The sequence below is a fragment of the Augochlora pura genome, chromosome 2 (genome assembly GCF_028453695.1).
Source record: "Augochlora pura isolate Apur16 chromosome 2, APUR_v2.2.1, whole genome shotgun sequence".
NCBI lineage: Eukaryota > Metazoa > Arthropoda > Insecta > Hymenoptera > Halictidae > Augochlora > Augochlora pura.
Window position 1 is genome coordinate 12,915,267 of NC_135773.1, and position 18,442 is coordinate 12,933,708.

General features: G+C 39.5%; 1 protein-coding gene across 1 annotated transcript in view; it reads right to left on the minus strand.

The window, feature by feature from the left end:
* Positions 1–1,485: 1,485 nt before the first annotated feature.
* Rdga (retinal degeneration A) overlaps positions 1,486–18,442 on the minus strand; it is an 80,766-nt gene continuing 63,809 nt past the window's right edge. Inside the window, exon 11 of the mRNA XM_078196117.1 lies at positions 1,486–17,547. Within this exon, the coding sequence (XP_078052243.1) occupies positions 17,498–17,547 (50 nt within the window). The 3' untranslated portion in view covers positions 1,486–17,497. The remainder of the gene's footprint in view (positions 17,548–18,442) is intronic.

An 18,442-nucleotide genomic window follows, 5' to 3' on the forward strand; every position in this document is an offset into this window, starting at 1 on the left:
TCCTTCTTCCTGCTAACCGTGAATTATTGTGAATCTTCTGTGGCTCGTGAATAAATAAGGATTAGAGGCGAGAAAGGTTAAGTATGCGATTATTGCTCGAGAAACTGAAATTATTAAAAAATTAATAGCGTTGACCAATGTGAATAATTCTTGAATACATTACTGAAGATAAAGATCTGGGTTCTACCAGTTTAGAAAATATATATCGCCATTTTGTTTATCGAGAAAAATTCTGTAGCAATTAATTGTAAGAAATAATTTTTAGGAGTTATATACAATTAAAAAAAAAATTAAGTAGGCAGTGAAAATGGGCATTTAATCTATTGCTGTGAAGGTGATAATTGGACCGTTTGTTTTGAAATAAACGAGAAAATTAAAGGTTAACATATCTGTCAATTAAAAAATTTAGGCAAATTATATGAAGTTTGAAAATATTTCTACTATTTTATCAATATCTAATTTGGTTATTATAAATTTGTTTTAGGCGTATTTTACTAAACTGATGTATACTTACGGGCTGCAAATGGACTTACACCATTTTCAAAATTAGACAAATGTAAAAATCGTTTAATTTCAACTTTGAAAAATCAATAATTACTTAGAATATACTTAATATTAATCCAATTTTGTTTACAAATAATGACACGACATAAATTAGAAGTAGCATTTTTAATTTTACACGCTAATTACATTGTTAAAATTACAAGATATTGATAGTATTTACTTATGCTCTGCATGTGCCAGTGTTTCAAAATATGCGCGATGCACCGGAGGTATATAAGATATTAAATGCTTGATGTTTTTATATTTTTCATAAGTAATAGGCCTGGCACCTTGGTACAAAGGCACCGGGGCAATTTTTTCAAAATTTTTTAAAATTCTTTGTTCTTTATCGATGTTTTATATAAAATAGCGTATGGTGCACTTTTGAGAAACCTCATCCAACATATTTGCAACCAATTTACCTGTTCTCCATTAGTGCTTTTTCTTATCTGTTTTTTAATCGCGTTTCATTTCATGCAAAATGAATTTATCTTGTTGACACGTAATATAAAATAACAGGCTATGGATCGGCAACCATCTGCTAAACCACCTACCTCTGTCACTAGAACTTACACCACTTTCATAAACGATGATTATGCAATTTCATTTACCGACCAATTTTAAATTGTACAAAACATGGGTATTTTTTAAGAAATTAAGCATGGACTAGTTATACATAAGAAATTTATATACATTTACATTTTTTTTCAAAAATGGACTTACACCATTTCCAAAATAAACGATCCAATTAATAATTTCTCCAACATTCTTTTTATGACAAATTTTAAGAGATCAGTAGTAGTAATATAACGGAATATTTATTTAAGTAATATAATCGATCATTCTGTGTCAATATATTGTCAAGAAGAGTGAGATCAAGGACAAGAGACTTGGGAAGGTGGGAAAGTGGATGGGTTTGCTTCGACAAGAAACATCGCCGGCTCGAGAATCAGAAATCTTTTTATTACTTATAAAGTAATCGCTTGATACATCCTTCTAATCAGAAGTTACTCGTACACGTTACATAGACTCAGAAAATAGCGAGAAGTGATTGGAGAAGTCATTGCAATTACACGGAATCGTTCCTTTAACGACGTTGGTCTGAGTCTCTGTCGCTCTTGCCAAATACCGGCGTCTCGTGAAATCGATCGGTCTCGAAAGGAAGCTTTCAATTAAAAAGCTATTTGTCCGGCGGAAGCGCCCTTTTAACAGTTCCTCTGTGACAGTCCTTCGGGTGAACTTAAAAAGTTAATATTTAATCGTTCGGAAATTGCATCGGAAGACGTACCACGGGGAACAGTGTACGAATATTTCTGCTTTTCTTTAATGTTTTCGATACAGAATGCACACACGATAGTTCCTATTGCGTAGCAATGGTTGGTTCGTTTGCAACAAAAATATTTCGGGTATTAGCAGCAGGTAATGTACGTATTTTGAAACATTCCACGCTTGCAATTAAAACGTGTCTCCGTTGAGGAGTGTCTTCTATTGCAGAGAAGAAGACGTGGTTGCAATTGAAATTGTACGGCGTTCTGTCGAAAAAATTAGTGGATTGTCCATAGTGCAACTGAGTACGTAAGTTTTGGTGGATTCTTACGGGAAAATAAATTATTATAACACGTTTGATCGTGCGTAAAGCAATTCGATGTTGTTGCAATTCACGGTCACTTGCGTTGATTGGCAACTGTTTAAAATCTATCGAAACTTTCGCACTCTATACAGACTTTCCAAAAGTTTTCTACGATCCATTAAATCTCTCGTAGCGATACAATATTTATCAATAAATCGATGCAAGAAAATACAGAATTTAAAACATACAATTAAATATTTCAAAGATTTTTGCCTACAGTTATTTTCTGCAGTATCATAGATTTATACAAACGCGGACAAACGTTTCCAGCTCAGTCTGAAGCTAACGATACCACTTGGGGTTACTTTCCCTCTATTTCTGACATCATAAACATTTACAAGGAAACCCGAAGAACCGGCGCGAAGAAGAACCTGAGGAATTTCCGTAAATCGCGGAGCGCTTCCGTTCGAATCGAATAATAATCGATGTCTGCGGAGGAGCCGTGGCTTGGCAAAGGCGCGGCACAGAGAGCGGAGCCAAGTATTCGCGAATAACGAAACACGAACGGAACAGAGCCCCGGCCGGTATTGCCGAGGGTGAAAATCGGAGTATTTGGGTCGACGTTCACAATATACGTGGCGCGGCGCGGGCGACAACAGCGGCCCTTTTGTTCCCCGGTCCGCCGCAGTCAAAACAGACCGCCTGCAGTCTAAATTAGCGGCGTGCACTCAACCGGTCGACCGTAATCATTCCGACGAATCAATTGAAACATTTTGTCCGTTTAGCGACGTTCGAGACTCGTCTCCGATCGCGCGACGATTGCCGTTTCGCAAACTAATTTTCTCAACGACGCATCGTGGACGGGAAACCCGGGATTCTGTGGCAAAAATACAATTTTCGAACTTCCTTATCTACACAAGTTTTCGTTTCAGAATACAAATATATATTCTAGACAGGGTAATATTGTAGCCGATTTCGAGACGAGCTCTCGACCTTCCATATTATAACGTTAAACCTTGAAACAACGCTAAAATAATTCAAACCACAGAAAGCGAATTCCCAGCACCACTGTGCGTCGAGCGATGCCGAACGAAATATCGCGGGAACCAGGCTCTGTCAATTATTCTACGACGCCTGTCGGCTGCCGCTGCCCCGGCAAAAATGCTAATTAACTGGCTGCTTTGTAATATCGGGAAATGTTCCTGAAAAACATTCCAAACGCGTTCTGATAAACAGAGGGATTATTTGATTTTCCTTTACGAGAAATTCGAGGCGAGATTTTACTGTAACGTTCGCGTTTTTCACTGAATTTATTAGTTCGTCACGAAAATTCTTCCGTCATCTTAGTTTTTAATAGTCTTCTGTATAATAATGAGCATACTGCAGATTTCCGTGCAAAATAAAAATTGTGTTCGTTAATTGCATGATGTAAGAAATACGTTCGTTTCTTTTCTTAGTAATATGAATCTGATTTCTGTCCATAAAATCTACAGTCGAACAATTAATCTTGGGTAGAGATTGAAAACAAAATTTATAAGATGTGAATTTTATTTCTTTGTCCCAAATTGAAGGAACATTCTGATTGTTTTGTGATTCTTTTAACACGGAATTCTGTTTCTGGTAAAAGTGAGTGATACCTATTGTTTCATGACTCTATAAATACCAGCTCCTAGTCAGAATTTAATAAATAAGAAATAAGATAAATAAAATGACGTAGTACATAGTTACAAGGTATGTAAATGCTTCTGCTTTTTTATCTTCCTTACTAACAGATCGTAAACCATAGATGTATTTACTGTTTGCGACGAAATAAAACTCGTAAGTAATTCTCAAACTTACGTGAGATACACGTAAGCGATAGTGTTGAATGTTGAACATAAGTTTACTCAGGCACGTTGAAAAAGCCTGTTTCAGTGATGGCAGCGGCTGCGACTACCGCGGGACCGGAAACGCCGTCGAGCTCGCGAATCGAACGGATCGATCGATCGATCGCCGTTTGCATCAGCTTCCGCAAGAATGGAAAATCGTTGAGCGCACGTTAGAGCTTGCGGACTGGACAGACGAGAAAACGGTTTCGGCGACGCAGGCCCGGCCCGGAACGCCGTGATTGTCGCCGATTTATTGCTCTAGAACTTAAGATGAAACTCACGGGCCGTGGCCGCGTCCCCCGGAAAAAGGCAATACTGTGTTTCTTTTCCTCCCTCGGGATACATACACTCTCACGCTCTGCGTTCTCCCCAAATTTTATCTTTTCTTCCTGTCGGCTGAATTCGTCGCATTCGTCGCTTGTGTAGGGTCAGTGCGGTCTGACGATTCGATTAGGCTCTTTGCTCGGCTCTGATCGAGCTCGTCTAAAGCTTTGCTGATGATATTTCTTCTACATTTTCCCGAATTAACTCGAGTGGCGACTCTGAGGCGCCATTCAAATTGTTATAGCATGTTCTAAAATTATCTTTATAGATATCACCGAAGCTCAAATTTAAAAATGTTGTTAAGAATGTAACTGTTATATGAGTTACGAGACTCGATTTCATATGCATAGAATGTACTTTGTCATACAGAACGAAAATGCTACGAGTCAGGAAAATTGTTTTATTCATTACATATTTATAAAAATTGGTTTATATCTGGTTGAAATGTCTTCGAGTGCAAAGGGCTAATATCAAATGAGTTCGCAGATTAACGATGTATGTACGTTCTTTAACGCTATCTGTCATATTACCGTGTACGTTTTATTGTACAGTTATCGAAATTATATCTGTTCCATAGGACACGACTGAATAAATAAATTATTTACTCGAGCAACAAGTTTTGTACGTCAGGATTTATGTATTTCTCGGGAATACATAAATTTTTGTAAGAATATAGACAATTTTTAAAAAACCTTCTAGGCTACACTGAGAATAATTACTGGAGCAGTGTGAATTCATCTAGACTGCAATTATCTTCGTCATAGAAGATACGACTAATAGTTAATATGGGTGATAAACTAACTGTTGTAAATAATGGATACTTCAACAAAAAGTATAAGAACAATAATGAATTGTTAATGTATGACTGAACACGAAAGACATTGGGAGCCAATATCCCGTATATTCATTGGCATCTGATATAAAAGAGAAGCAATGTGAAGCTAAATCGTTTAGCGACAAAAATTTAAGTTCGTATTTCCCGGTAAATTGAATTTCCTGCCTTTTAAGAAGTGCTCGTGGTCGTAACTAAAAACTCAGTCGTAATCGTACTCCTGCCGGGTGATCAGTATGTCCACAGAGCCTCAATTATTGTAACACAAATTATACAACGTATTTTTGTAATCATCTAATTATTATAACACTAACTTTGGCACAAAAATGTTCCTGGCGAGGAGATATGGGATCCCTCTGGCCTTAACAAAACTTCTCAGGAGGAATGAGTGCGACAGCAGCCTCTTCCTTGCCTGTGTTGCCCATATGGGTTGAGGATGTGCTCGATGGATCTTTGATCGGTCAAGAAAAATCTTTCATAACCTGGAACGCCCGGGCTTACAATGCTGACGTCCTCGTCACAAAATGGATGTCCTCAACTGGGACAAGAGATACTGACAAACACTTAGCTAGAGCATATGGTGAATTGGTTGGACGAGAGTATGCGAAGGACAAGAATACAATTGATGACAGGGACTCCGCTAGGAGGGCTCTCCTGAGTATCCTTAGAAGGATGCCTCCACGTGTGCAGAAGGTCAAATCGTTGGTAAATGACATAGTGGCAGCCTGCACCGGGGCAACAGGATTGGTGGTAACTGCTGAAGAGTCCGGAGGAGTTATACCAGGTGACATGGCAGTCATAGATCAAGTCCATCGGTTCTACAGTCACAAAGGTCATCTTATTTCTTCGAAACTGTTCGAGCAAACGGAAGCGCAAAGGGCCTGGACAGCCCTATCAAACATGATAGATAGTAGAATCGATATGACCAACGTCAACTTCGATATACATAGTCGAGGATATTACGGTATTATGGTCAGATCTGCCTGCCAGTGGAATTCTCGGCTACTACGAGAGGAAAGCAGTACAGAATCCTGACAAGTCGACAGGCATGTCGGCAGGAGCAATCTTCTGCTACATCACTAATTTGGCGAAGACGGGTAATGTTACACCGGCCTGGGTCATGCGAAGGCGAAATCAACTCCAGCAGCTGATTCCAGACGTACCTCTGGACAGCTATATAAATGATAACATTTGTTCTCATTATTCGAAGATATAGTTTACCGCTGGCTGGTGGTATCGTGGCCCCATCTGCAAGTACCAGAAGGCCTATCTCTAACGTGGATTATAGAACAGTCTGTATATAACAACGTCACCAGTCTTACCACAACAGCCGATGTAGTCACCAAGTAGATATCCTTGTTAGTAAGGGTATCTCCAGGTCAAACTTTACCGAGGCACTCAACCAAGTGCTGGAATTGTTAAGGAGTCCTTTCTGCTCGTTGATCAGGCCTACCGCAAACATTCGGAAGTACGCAGATTTAGTCTACTTGTGTATGTACATAAAAAAAGAGCTGCTGGAAAATATCGCCTTCGGGGGATACCGAGGTCAAGCAACCTCCATGTGTACCTTGGCTGAATCTCGATTGAAAACATTGGCGGAAAAAAATTCATGATATATCGAAAGGAAAATTCAGTGTAGAGCTAGACCTCCCTGACCTGTTTATACACCTTTATGGCGGGGAGGGACATGGATAATTACACCCTAAAAGAGATCTCGGGCAACTACTTCAAGGTACCTATCGCACCATTAAGTGCAGGTGAAGCTAGGATGGATTCAGGCTCAGAAGAAGCAGCTCAGCTGGAAAAAGAAGAAGCGAGGAAAATGCTTGCCACAGAGAGAGAGGGAGAGAGAGAGAGAGAGAGCAGCTTGGTCTCGCCAAGCCAAAGGCTTCCCGCTGGGAACATTCCACATATCACGCATAGAGATGCTCGAATCCCTTAGCCGGGACCAATCAAAACAAAGCGTTGTATTTTCCATAATCATGGGTCACATGCATGCAGCGCAGACCCAAGCTCCGCTCACTTTGATGGAAGCGTCAGCTGTGAACATACCATCTTCGATTAAGACGTTTACCCCTGAATTGGTAACGCTTTCGTTATATGAGAAATCATAGTCCCTGAGGACTGGACAAAGCCCCAACCTACGTATGAGCCAGGTGACAGTGGTGTTAACATGATCATCAACATGTCTATGGATGCACGAAAAACCATTAATGCGGTGTCCCAAGCAGGACCATCTAGGGCCCCACCTAGTAAGTTAGGTCATTAGTGCGTTCTCTCGACTGTAATACGGGGGCAAAAACAAACGTTCCTTGTAGGAAGAGATACTTGCCTCACTAACTCTGGTGAACCGAATATAATATTAGGTTGGTAAGGAAATAATATCGGTTTCCAAACAATATCTTTAAATCGACATATCACAAATCGGAATAAGTTTTTTTTAATCAAAATAAGATCCATTACAATCTACATATTTTTGCCAATAAATTGACAGTTTGTTAATTCCAGTAGCGTGAAATTCTGTTGTTCAGGAATTGATAAACTCTTCGAACGACTATTACACGAACTTACTTGGCATCCATTACGAAGTCAATAACTGGAAGTGAGCACAAATTAACAGTAAAAACAAAAGCATACCTATCAGCATGCAGCACGACATCTGCACTGTGAGATGACATTGGAAGGTAAACAGAAAAAAGTGAATTGTTATCCAAAAACGTGCGTCAAAGTTCGAAAGTTCGAAAACCGACATTAATTTCTTACCAACCTAATAGCATATCTTTCTAAGATGGTGGTAATTTATTGCCTGTGCTACTGGGAGAGATAATATGCTGTTCACGAATGAGCACCTCTGAGTGCACAGAGTACCCGTTCGTGATTGCCTTCATAGTGCCTAGGACAACATAATACGGCAACCTGACCACTACATTTACCTCAAGTGAACTGCAGGACTACATAGAATTATGGAAAAGCTGTATGAGACTGTTGAACCCCTTGAGATAAGGTTTATTTGGGTGTTCTTTATAAGCCTCCCAACATGACTAGTAGAAATAGAAATAAAGAACTAAAATAAGATTAATGATAAACACAGCAAAATAGTTAGACATTTATATGAATGAATAAACTTTCAGCATCGTGATTCAATTTTCAAGACCCGAAATAATATTGACTCGAATTTGGATTTGTTTGTTTGTACATCTTTCAGCGATTCATTGCATTCTTGCAAGTCAAGTCGACGTTTCGAGGTATCTTGAATAAATTATGGCAACACGAAGACACACCTGTTGTTCTAGTTTATGAAGTATCATTGACCTTTCATACTCGAAGCTATTTTAATTCGAAATCTCAAATGAGATTGAATCTATTGGCACGCGCTTTGTTTTTAAACATAAACGAATTTGACGCCGTCGAAATTCTTTCGAGGCGTGGCATAGCAATTTTTAGTCGCGTCTCAGAGTCGCTACTCGAATGTAAAGAATTAATGCGCAATGAGATTACAGATAATCTGAATTTGAAAAATGAATTTAGCATTGCGTATAGCGTATTTGCTATCATAGTGATTCATATCCGAAATCAGCAAAGCTTTCCCTAAGCCCGACGAACCGACCCGTCGCATTCTAATTGGCAGGACCAACTACGAACTGACGAATGGGTTACACCTTGATAAACCGTTGCCCTCGAATCATCGGTTCGATCTCCCCTAACAGTAATAGTAATTTTACAACCGCTATTTTTACAAACATGTCACAGCCGTCGCGCGATCGAAATCACGATCCGTCGCGACGAAAGTTGAAGTATTCACAGAGGAGCCTAGAAAATAATCTCTCAGGATGAGAAGCGCGATCGTTTGTATATACCTTACGAGAAAATCGATCTTGCCAGGTAATTTAACGCACAGTTGTTTTTTTTCTTGTTTTATAATCGTTGAGTTGTCGATCGAGAAACGCTCGAAACGCTTCGAGGAAACACGACTCTGAACTGGTTCACTCTCGTCCCTTAAACTCGACCTTTAAATATCCTCTAATGATTAATACTAAAACCGAATGTTAGGCACACGGTTCTAATCGACGACGAAGAGGAAATTCTTTAGTTCGCTTTTTAATGGAAAGAAAAATACGGCGACCTACGAAGCAGACTTCGAAGGTCTCCTTCAGCTTGTTCACCTTTCTCGTTTCGTTATCCAGTTCTCCCTTAATTCGAGGTTCAAGTGTTTTAATTAATACAGTTTGCGAACCGTTGAAGGCATTGGTTTCTACTTCTTTTGTTTCTCTGTCTCTTAGTTACCCGAAGATTTCGATAAGTCTAGTAATATAATGTATGTATCTGGCGTTCACGTATATACAGTAGGGTTCGTATGTTACACCGTTGTCAGAGCACAACGAGGGATAATCGAGGATATCGATTTTCGGTCCTCGCGGCACAATGTCTCGAAGAAGTTCTCTTCCTAATGATTTTCATTTATTTATACTTCTCTGGAAACAGAATCGAACATTTGCACATTTTTTGTCCAAAATTTAACTTTAACTGTCAATATTTTTTAATTGGCAATATTCTTTATTCTCCTTTAATTAATCTATCACATTTACGTATACTTTTCTGCAGCAAAGCGTTTTGGAACTCGTGTAATCTTTCTTTCTAATTGTTAAGATTGCTGCCGCTTGGAACAGCGCTCAATCGTTCAACACAGCCGTCAGAAATTGTACAAACTTTTAAATTCACTTCAGAGCTGTTCGTTAATATTGTAGTTTCAATTACTTTCCTGCAAACTACTGTACTTCTAATGGTATCGTGAAACTTCGAAGGAAGAAAGGCTAAGTAAACTCCGACTTATCATTGGCGCGAATGAAAAGATACTTGTGCAAGTACTTTCCGCGTTTCAACGTGCACCATTCATGCACACTCTCCACTGTATAATCGATTTTGATTCCAAAATGAGTACGAATCCGTTTCACGAAAATTTTCTTCGTCGAAGTAAAATAGAGAGCAACAATTATATAGCTATTCGAAGAAACTGTTCGTCGAACTTCTATCTTTTGCAAACGAAGGACTCATAAATCCAGACAGAAGATTGTCGTCTCGCCTTAAGACTCGCATCGATCAAAATTGTTCGAACTCGATTGACGCGCTGCGATTTCTTCTCTCATTACCCTCGTCATCGACAATGCCCGACCAATTCCTATCGCAAACATTTCCGTATCGAAGCGAGCCACTCGGTAGCAGAACTCTCCCGTCAAATTTTAAACTCGACAGCGATCCAATATTAGTCTCCAGTGTGCTTAACACACGAATATCTATGAGACACTGCGCCGCGAGGTCACAATGGAACGATCGTTTACTGATCGATCGACCTAAAAAAGAGAAAAAGAAACGTAGGAGGAAGGCAAGTCGGGGGGAGGGGGGAGCGTATGAAAAAGGGAGAACAAGGGTCGCGTCCATTATTGAATGTCGACGAAGGTTAAAAGCTAAGATTAACTCTAGAAAGTTGAAAAGGGAGACTTCCATTTTGGTCGCGTCCCGTTCCTCTCGCAAATTCGGCTGGTCCAAGAGGACGCGGAAGAATAGAGAAGACACGTGAGTCATTCCGAAGAGTCGGTCTCTCTTTAGGTTCCAGAAAAATATACTTGTCGCACGAGACAAATCTCGCGCCGCCTTTAACCCTTTGTACACAGTTCAGAAAATTTGGACATTTCGAGGATCGAATCCGGTCGTGGTTTACATTTGATTTTCGAGAAAAAATTTAATTTTTCACTCGTCGTAATGCGAAACGTTGAAATGATTTGCGAATGGTTGCAGGTTAAGACGACGGTTCGCGGCAGGTTAATTGACTCGTAGAGTGCACGCGAGTTAAATGAGAAATGTCGCTGAAGGAATGTGTGACGTCGCCGAGGGTGCGAGTTTCTGAAAGTCCCGTCTTTGAAGATCGACCATGCGTCGAAGTCTCCAAGCGACGACGAAACTTTCTTTTAGGGTCGCTCAATGGAATTTTCAAGGGACAGGGTTGGAACTTGAGGTAAGAGAACGTGTGCGAACGGCATCTCGACGAGGAAACGATGGAACACTTGGAAACCACGCGAGTTGCTTCATTTATACAAAGCTTGTAAACGAAATCGATTCCAGAGCTTTGGGATCACATCGAGATTGTTCTGTGCTTGAATCGTTTTATCGTTATTAAGAGGTGCGAAGTCATTGGACCCTCGAGAAATTGTAAATTTGTAATAAGAAGAATAATATTATTATTGTTATTAGTGACTGATATAAAAGTTCAATCAGCGTGTTTTATAATATTTTAGCTGTATCGATAGATGAAAGAAACATCTTTCTTGGAATAACACTATACGCTAACATTTTATTTTATTTTCAAGATACAAATTTTAAATGTACGAAATAAGAAAGTTTCTGCATACGAGAATTTTCAGAAGCTTCTTACGATTGATTCGATCAACGATGAACGAAGACTAGTGATTGGGACGATTTGATGTGTGTAGAAAAGAGAATTCCCAAGTGTCACACGTTTCTGTTTCCGCGTCGTGAATACGTATCTCGAAATCCAGTCCCCAATACTCCCGCTTCTCTATTCTTCTGTCTCTAAGATCGTCATGGTTCGTCAACACGTTGACTGCCATCTCGAAGTCGTTTATCGGTGGCACAGTTCTCCAAAAAATTTGCCAACCATTTGCTTCTCGACACAGAATATCCAGTGAGCTGATTTCTGTTAATTTACTATTGATTAGGTGACAAGGGTACGACTCTGGTCATGTTCATTGTTGCGGTTATAGGCGATAATTGTGGACAGGTGGTACAATTAGAGCAATCATGCCAGACTAACGTATTGTACAAAGCATGGACCTACACATAATGTATAAATTATGCAAAATAATTCAAGTAATCCATGCATATCCATTGCTTTATTCGATCGAAGTGAAATTCGTTTAATTAGTCTAATATTGTAATAAAATATTCACATTATTTTAACGAGACTGATGCAATTGATTGTTCCAAATGAATGCATGAATATTCGCTAGTTTTCTTCCCATTTTTTAAAGATAATTCAGCGTTGCGATTAGGCAGTCAACGTGTCAAACAAGGATGCAAAATGTAGAATAGTACAACGTGCTCGTCGAATGTGTCGCAAGCTCCCAGGGAAATCGCAGAGGCATTACGATTAGTATTTCTACATATAAAAAATAATCAGAACAACGTATCTTACACTCGAAGGCATCTCTAAGTAGTTTCTCTTCTTCGTCATCATTATCATTATCATCATCGCATGCAGCAGCAGCAGCATCTTTTTCATAGTTAGTTGATTACCAATACTCTACGGATATAGCTATTTTATAAGTTATAATAATACATATAATACGCACGGTTACTCGTCGCTAAACTTCTCTATCCGCCTAACGATCCTTACAACTATCAGTAATTACAGAGGATTAAGAGACACACGGGGGAAGGGACACGCGCCATCATTTCATGGGAACTTATCGATCCCCTCGATTCGATCGTTCCGAACTTTCTGTTCTTATTAGACTTATTCGACATTGTTGTGTACTTTCTACAGACGATACAGTAATTAGGTAATTTCTTCTGTCATTGGAGATGGTCTCGATTATGGGAACATACTGAAGAAACCATAGTCTTTGATCTTTTTGTGCAAATTCAATAGAAGAGAAACATAATTGAACAAACTGCTAGAGACGTTCGAGAACAGCACTATAAATGTTCGAACAATATACTCGCGCATACTGTAAACACAAATTATCGCGAAAATTTTGGTACAGTTTTTAATATCTTTGATACACCAAAGGCATTTTGTATTATAAGTATGCAGTTATAAAATATTTCTGGAAAAATGTTCCATATGGTACACTATTTTGTTAGATGTCAAATGGGAGTCAAATAAAATCTTTTAATTTTTTAATTACATGGAACAGCTTCGATATGTTTCCACAAAATATGTTTCTACGTTTCCCACAATGGTTGTTGACGGTGAGGAAAACTGTGTTAATACAGTGGTGGTGGAAAGAAACTCTGGAGACGGTAAGCTGGTGGTGAAGGGAAGTATAATTCGCGCAGTGATGTTTCTAAGTGGCGTTTTATTGCGAAGAGAATCCATACGAAAAACAACAAACTCGTTCGATTGACTTATTGAAGAAAAATAAGATGAATAGCGACTTTCAATTAACCGTGGTCACCGCGTTTATAGAAAAAGATAGCGACAACATTCTTAGAAATAATACTATTATATATATGTATACGTAATTCCATATATATAATATAACAATACCATCGTGCTCGTAGAGGTCTTAAATATAACATCTCCTTAATAAATACATCGTAGATCGTGATCGAATAAAATCGCACGGATAATTTGACGCTTTCTTTTGACCACCATTGTACTATGATGATCCCTCGGCAATTAGGACAGTCTCGCGGAGATATAAAACGTTTCGAAAAAAACGAAGAGACTTTGTTTAACCTTATATTCCTTATCGAAAATATTTACATCGGTAGAGAATCGAGCGAACGATCGAATCGCATCGGCGCGTGTCTGCCGATGAGAAACTCACCTTGCAGGTGTATGGCAACGCACCGGCGCGGTTTAGTTGTCGAGTCCGCAGGACGAATGCTCAGAAAGGATTACTATACATACGTCATACGATATAATAATTCGAGAGTAAAATTAGAGTAGTCTAGCGTTAACAGTATAATGATAATAATATTAATAATAATAATAATAATAGTAATAATAATAATGATAATAATAATAATAATAGTGACGATAGACCGTCGTTTAAGAGCTAATTGGTGTTCGTACGTTGATCCCCTTTTTTATTTTGGTACCGAGTAAGATAATTCTCTTTCTCTCTCACTCTCTCTCTCTCTCTCTCTCTCTCTCTCTCTCTCTCATTCTCACTTTCTCTCTCATTTTTCCATTTCCCCCTTTCTCTTCTCGTTCGTCTTTCACACAATGCTTTTCTTTTTCGTTCACTCTCGCTTTCTCTCTCCCCCTTTTTCACCTTTGCGCTCTTTCACATGAACCCCGCACTCGTTTATCTCGTCCTCATCGATCTCAATTGATTAACGGCTAAATGAGCTGACGTGGCTACGAGATGAACATGGCTGCTTGGGTGTTTTTTTGTGTCTCGAGTCCGCCGCCTTGGAAATCCAATGGTGAAATCGTCGAACCGGCGCGAAGCGATCGGCTGTTCGATTAGGTTCGCGGAATCCTGATTTCGGATTTTGCTGGATTGGAAAGCTGTTCATCCTAATTGTTCTTCGCTTGGTCGCATCTCGTATCGAAGCAATCGAAGTTTTTACAGAGGATCGATAATACTGAAGACATTGCACATTGGGCGTTGATTAGCTTGTTAATCGAGTGTTCGACACACTGAAACCGCGATACTGCAAATTGTTAATGCATCCGTGCTAATTTTACGTTACAACACGTAATAAATTAAGTTAAGCGATAAATCAATAAGCAATAAATGAAGTTCTTCTTTAAAAACAGTCTCAATTAACAACGCGAGAGTCTTACGAAGATTCGAGAACAATTTTAAATATAATCGCATCGTCTACGTTCAATGTCCTCATTTACGTATCCAATAATAAAACGATTTATTTGGCAAACCATAATCGTTGAGCCATGAAGATCCTTTGGCACAATTCAGCTTGAACTGATGCTGTTTTTCGCGAAGCGACTCTGTCGATCGTTATGAACGACTGCGAGGATTGGCGTGATCGATCGTCGCTGCGCACCGATTCTATAGATCCTCGAGTTTAGCCCTTGGAGAGCGGACCTCTTCTACGACTACGCAATTAGCGATAATTAGGTGCATTAATACCCCCTCCTATTAATTCTCCTCGACCGATTTCCGAATCTGACTGAATTTAAGCACCTCCAGCACCTAACAATCACTATCCATCTAATTAAACAGCTGCCAATATAATTATTTTTCAGAAGTTAAATCGTTGTATCACGGTTTTAGCAATGCCGGGTCGATACAGACCTGACCACCGCTGTTCAAGGGCAAACGGATACATCGATCTTCTGGATTTCGTTACTTTCAGGATCTGTTACTATAATTCAGTGTTTCTTTTTACTGTCGATTAGCATACAGGGTGTTCCAAAAGAATTTACGGTCTACAGAAACGTTAATATAATTCTCCATGCGAAGAGAGAGTGAAAATTTACGACACTCAGACTACGTATTATAATAGAGAATGAATGATCGATGTCTTTTTTTCGAGTGTTTATTTAAGATTTATTTCCAAAGTAAAATCTTCAGCGAATGCTAGGATTCATTGAATTAGAAATCGAGTAAATTTATTTGGATCGGAGATAATCTCATCTAAGTATCTGAATTTGTATCGTTTATACGTACTCGTTACTTCGACGGGAAGCAGCCTTCTACTAAAGAACACATACTATACCTATAATTATCAATGGTTATTTTTACCTTATCGTAGTTCTTTCATTAAAAAATTGGTTTGCTAACCGGGAACGACAAGCGTACGCGTTTCGTTCTCTTATTTAAGGACTGCGCTGATGCTGTTTGAAACGATGCCGTGTGGAATATCGTTTAATACTTTCCATTCTTATGGGTGAATTATTTTACTAAATTATTCATTTCGATCGCATCGAGTTTCTCGATCACGCGACAGAACGATCGACCAGTTAGCAAATCAATCAAACAATCCCGCTACGTTTCCACTTATTGTCGACCTTTCCTTAAAATCCCCCGTTTCTTGAACCCTTTTTGCGGAACACCCTATACATCAGTAGGACATCTGTGTAAAATAGTCCAAGCAGTGTGATGGAGTTTCGACGGGTCCTCGCGGACAAGAAAAAATAGATATCATGAAGAAACATCTGCGCCTTACACACAATAAATATATATCAGTATTAACGTACGTAGAAAATATATGTATATGTATAATATATATTTATATATATATATTTATATATGTATATGCAACGCGACACTTATAGAAAAAGATATGTATCCGACGCGATGAGATATACTCTAGAACAAGCGGGTAAAATTCAGGGGGGGAAGAAGGTTAGGGCACAGAATAGAAATACATACTTGGATGCCAGCAGAGTCGGATAGATGTTCAACGAATAATTATCAATAACCGTATTAATAATTATTTAAATATTGGTTCGCTCTGTCACCGACGTATCTATCGAGCGCTCGAACAGCTCTTGAAGCCACTTCGATGACTAATTAGTCGAATTGAAAATTCGTGGAACGACTGAGATTCACGGATCACACCGGTCTCATTTTTCCTCAACTGATCGGCGAGCTACATCCCTTTCCCGACACGTTGACTGCCAACAACGCATTGCCAAAGACAATTCCAATGACAGTGGACATTCCAGAAAAATCACAGTAAATGCGTTATCAATAATTTATGTAGTCAAATTCGAATGAGTCTTGTGCTAAAAAAATCGGCCGGCACTCAACGTGTCGAGTGAAACCAAGTAAACCGGTTCCCCGGTTTAGCGTGTTGATTCCGTCGTACTACTCCGAGGCATGCCGCAACGCTGTCCACAGCACCATGTTCCCGATCCTAACGAAAATACAACGACGATACTATCCACGGTGTAACCATAATCGGAATCAAAAACGGTAAAACTCTGCCCAACTCTTTGAATGCTAACAGTTCCCCTCGAGCGCGCAGATCAGCTACCATAATCGATCGTCAACCATTCTCTCCCTCTCATTCTTTCCGTTTACCAGCTATGTCGCCTAGAAATGGAACGTAGAAAAATATAAAATAAAACTTACGCGAACGAATTACGTGAACGGTAGTCTCGAACGACTGAATTAATCCCGACTATCCGATCCCCTAATCCTAATGTCTCACTAATTCGGTTAGGATCGCCTCCGTCCTCAGCACGCGGGAATACGGCGCGACCGAGATCGCGAATGAGCAAACGTCTCTCTCTCTTTCTCTCTCCTTCTGGATCCTCTCTTCCACAGATCTTCGATGCTGCGAGTTTCGTTTTTGAAACCAGCCTCAGAGATTCTTCAGCTTTATAATCGTCAGATTCTTGTTGATCTTCGAGAACTCTGTATACCGTAGACTGTGGTCCTCGCAGACGTCGATCATCGACACGGAACGATCTCGACGAGGGAAGTCTCGTGGCAAATGAGTCCGCCGATACGATCGACAGATGCAATCGCGGTCTCTCGATCACGACAAGCAAGACTTACTGGATGATCGACGACGATCACCGGCTTGATCTAGGATCTTGATCTAGTACTTCTCCCACGCATCCCGTCGCGTCGTCGCGCCGTGTGTCGGCAGGGTTCAACCAGGGTTCGCTCAGGCCCTGCCAATTACGGCCGTAGGTCAGAGGGTGTTCTCCATTTCTTCCATTGTCAGCTGGAACTGCTCTTGACCTATATCACCGAACAACGTCGATTTAACGATCCGACGGGCGGGTAACAATAGCGGAAGTGGCGCGGATTAAACACACGATCCGAAAACGCTTTTTCATTTTCTTCTTTCTCGCAGCGAGTGCTTTGCTCTGGGAGCCTCGAAGAGAACTTTTTTCGACCTTGCCAGCTCTCGGCTGCAGGTCCTTTGATACTTTTTCCCTTTTGTCAATCGCACGCCTTTCTCGGTGGTTTTAATCAAGCGTGCTCGCAAACAGAATTTTACAATTTTCCGGATCGAACTTTTGAAATAGGGAACAGTATTTTTAGACGTAAATTTTGCGCGTAATGTGAAATCATTGAAGAAAATGAATTGTAGACCGTGAAAGAAGAGGCTACGTGCTTTGAAGTGAGCATAAGATAGATTGATCTGCGATGATTTTCGCACGAAGTTGGTGGCCAATTCAGTGTTGATAATTCTTCATCGACAAAATGATCCTTTAATCCTCGGATGGCAGAATTATATTCATTATGATTTTGTTCCATATTACATTCTGTTTAAAATATTCTACTTTGTTAATTACTTGAACTGGTGTTTCTATTGAAAATTCTGCGATAACATTAATAAATAATGCGTTAGTAATTAATTATAATTATTCGACATTTAAAAAATGATAATATTAAAACGAATTTATTAACAAGTGTCTACTTGACAATGTTGATCTTATTATAGCCTATTCTATCAAAAGATCAGTCCAGTATTGAATTATTTCAATTATGATCTCATTAGCTAAAGAAAATATTTAACAATAAGACAATAAAATCGCTAAAAATTTCAATGCATTCACCATGGAATCGTTGAAATTGTCCGTCATTCGAGGATTAATTTTTCACTAGACCCAGAACGTCGCGCACAAGA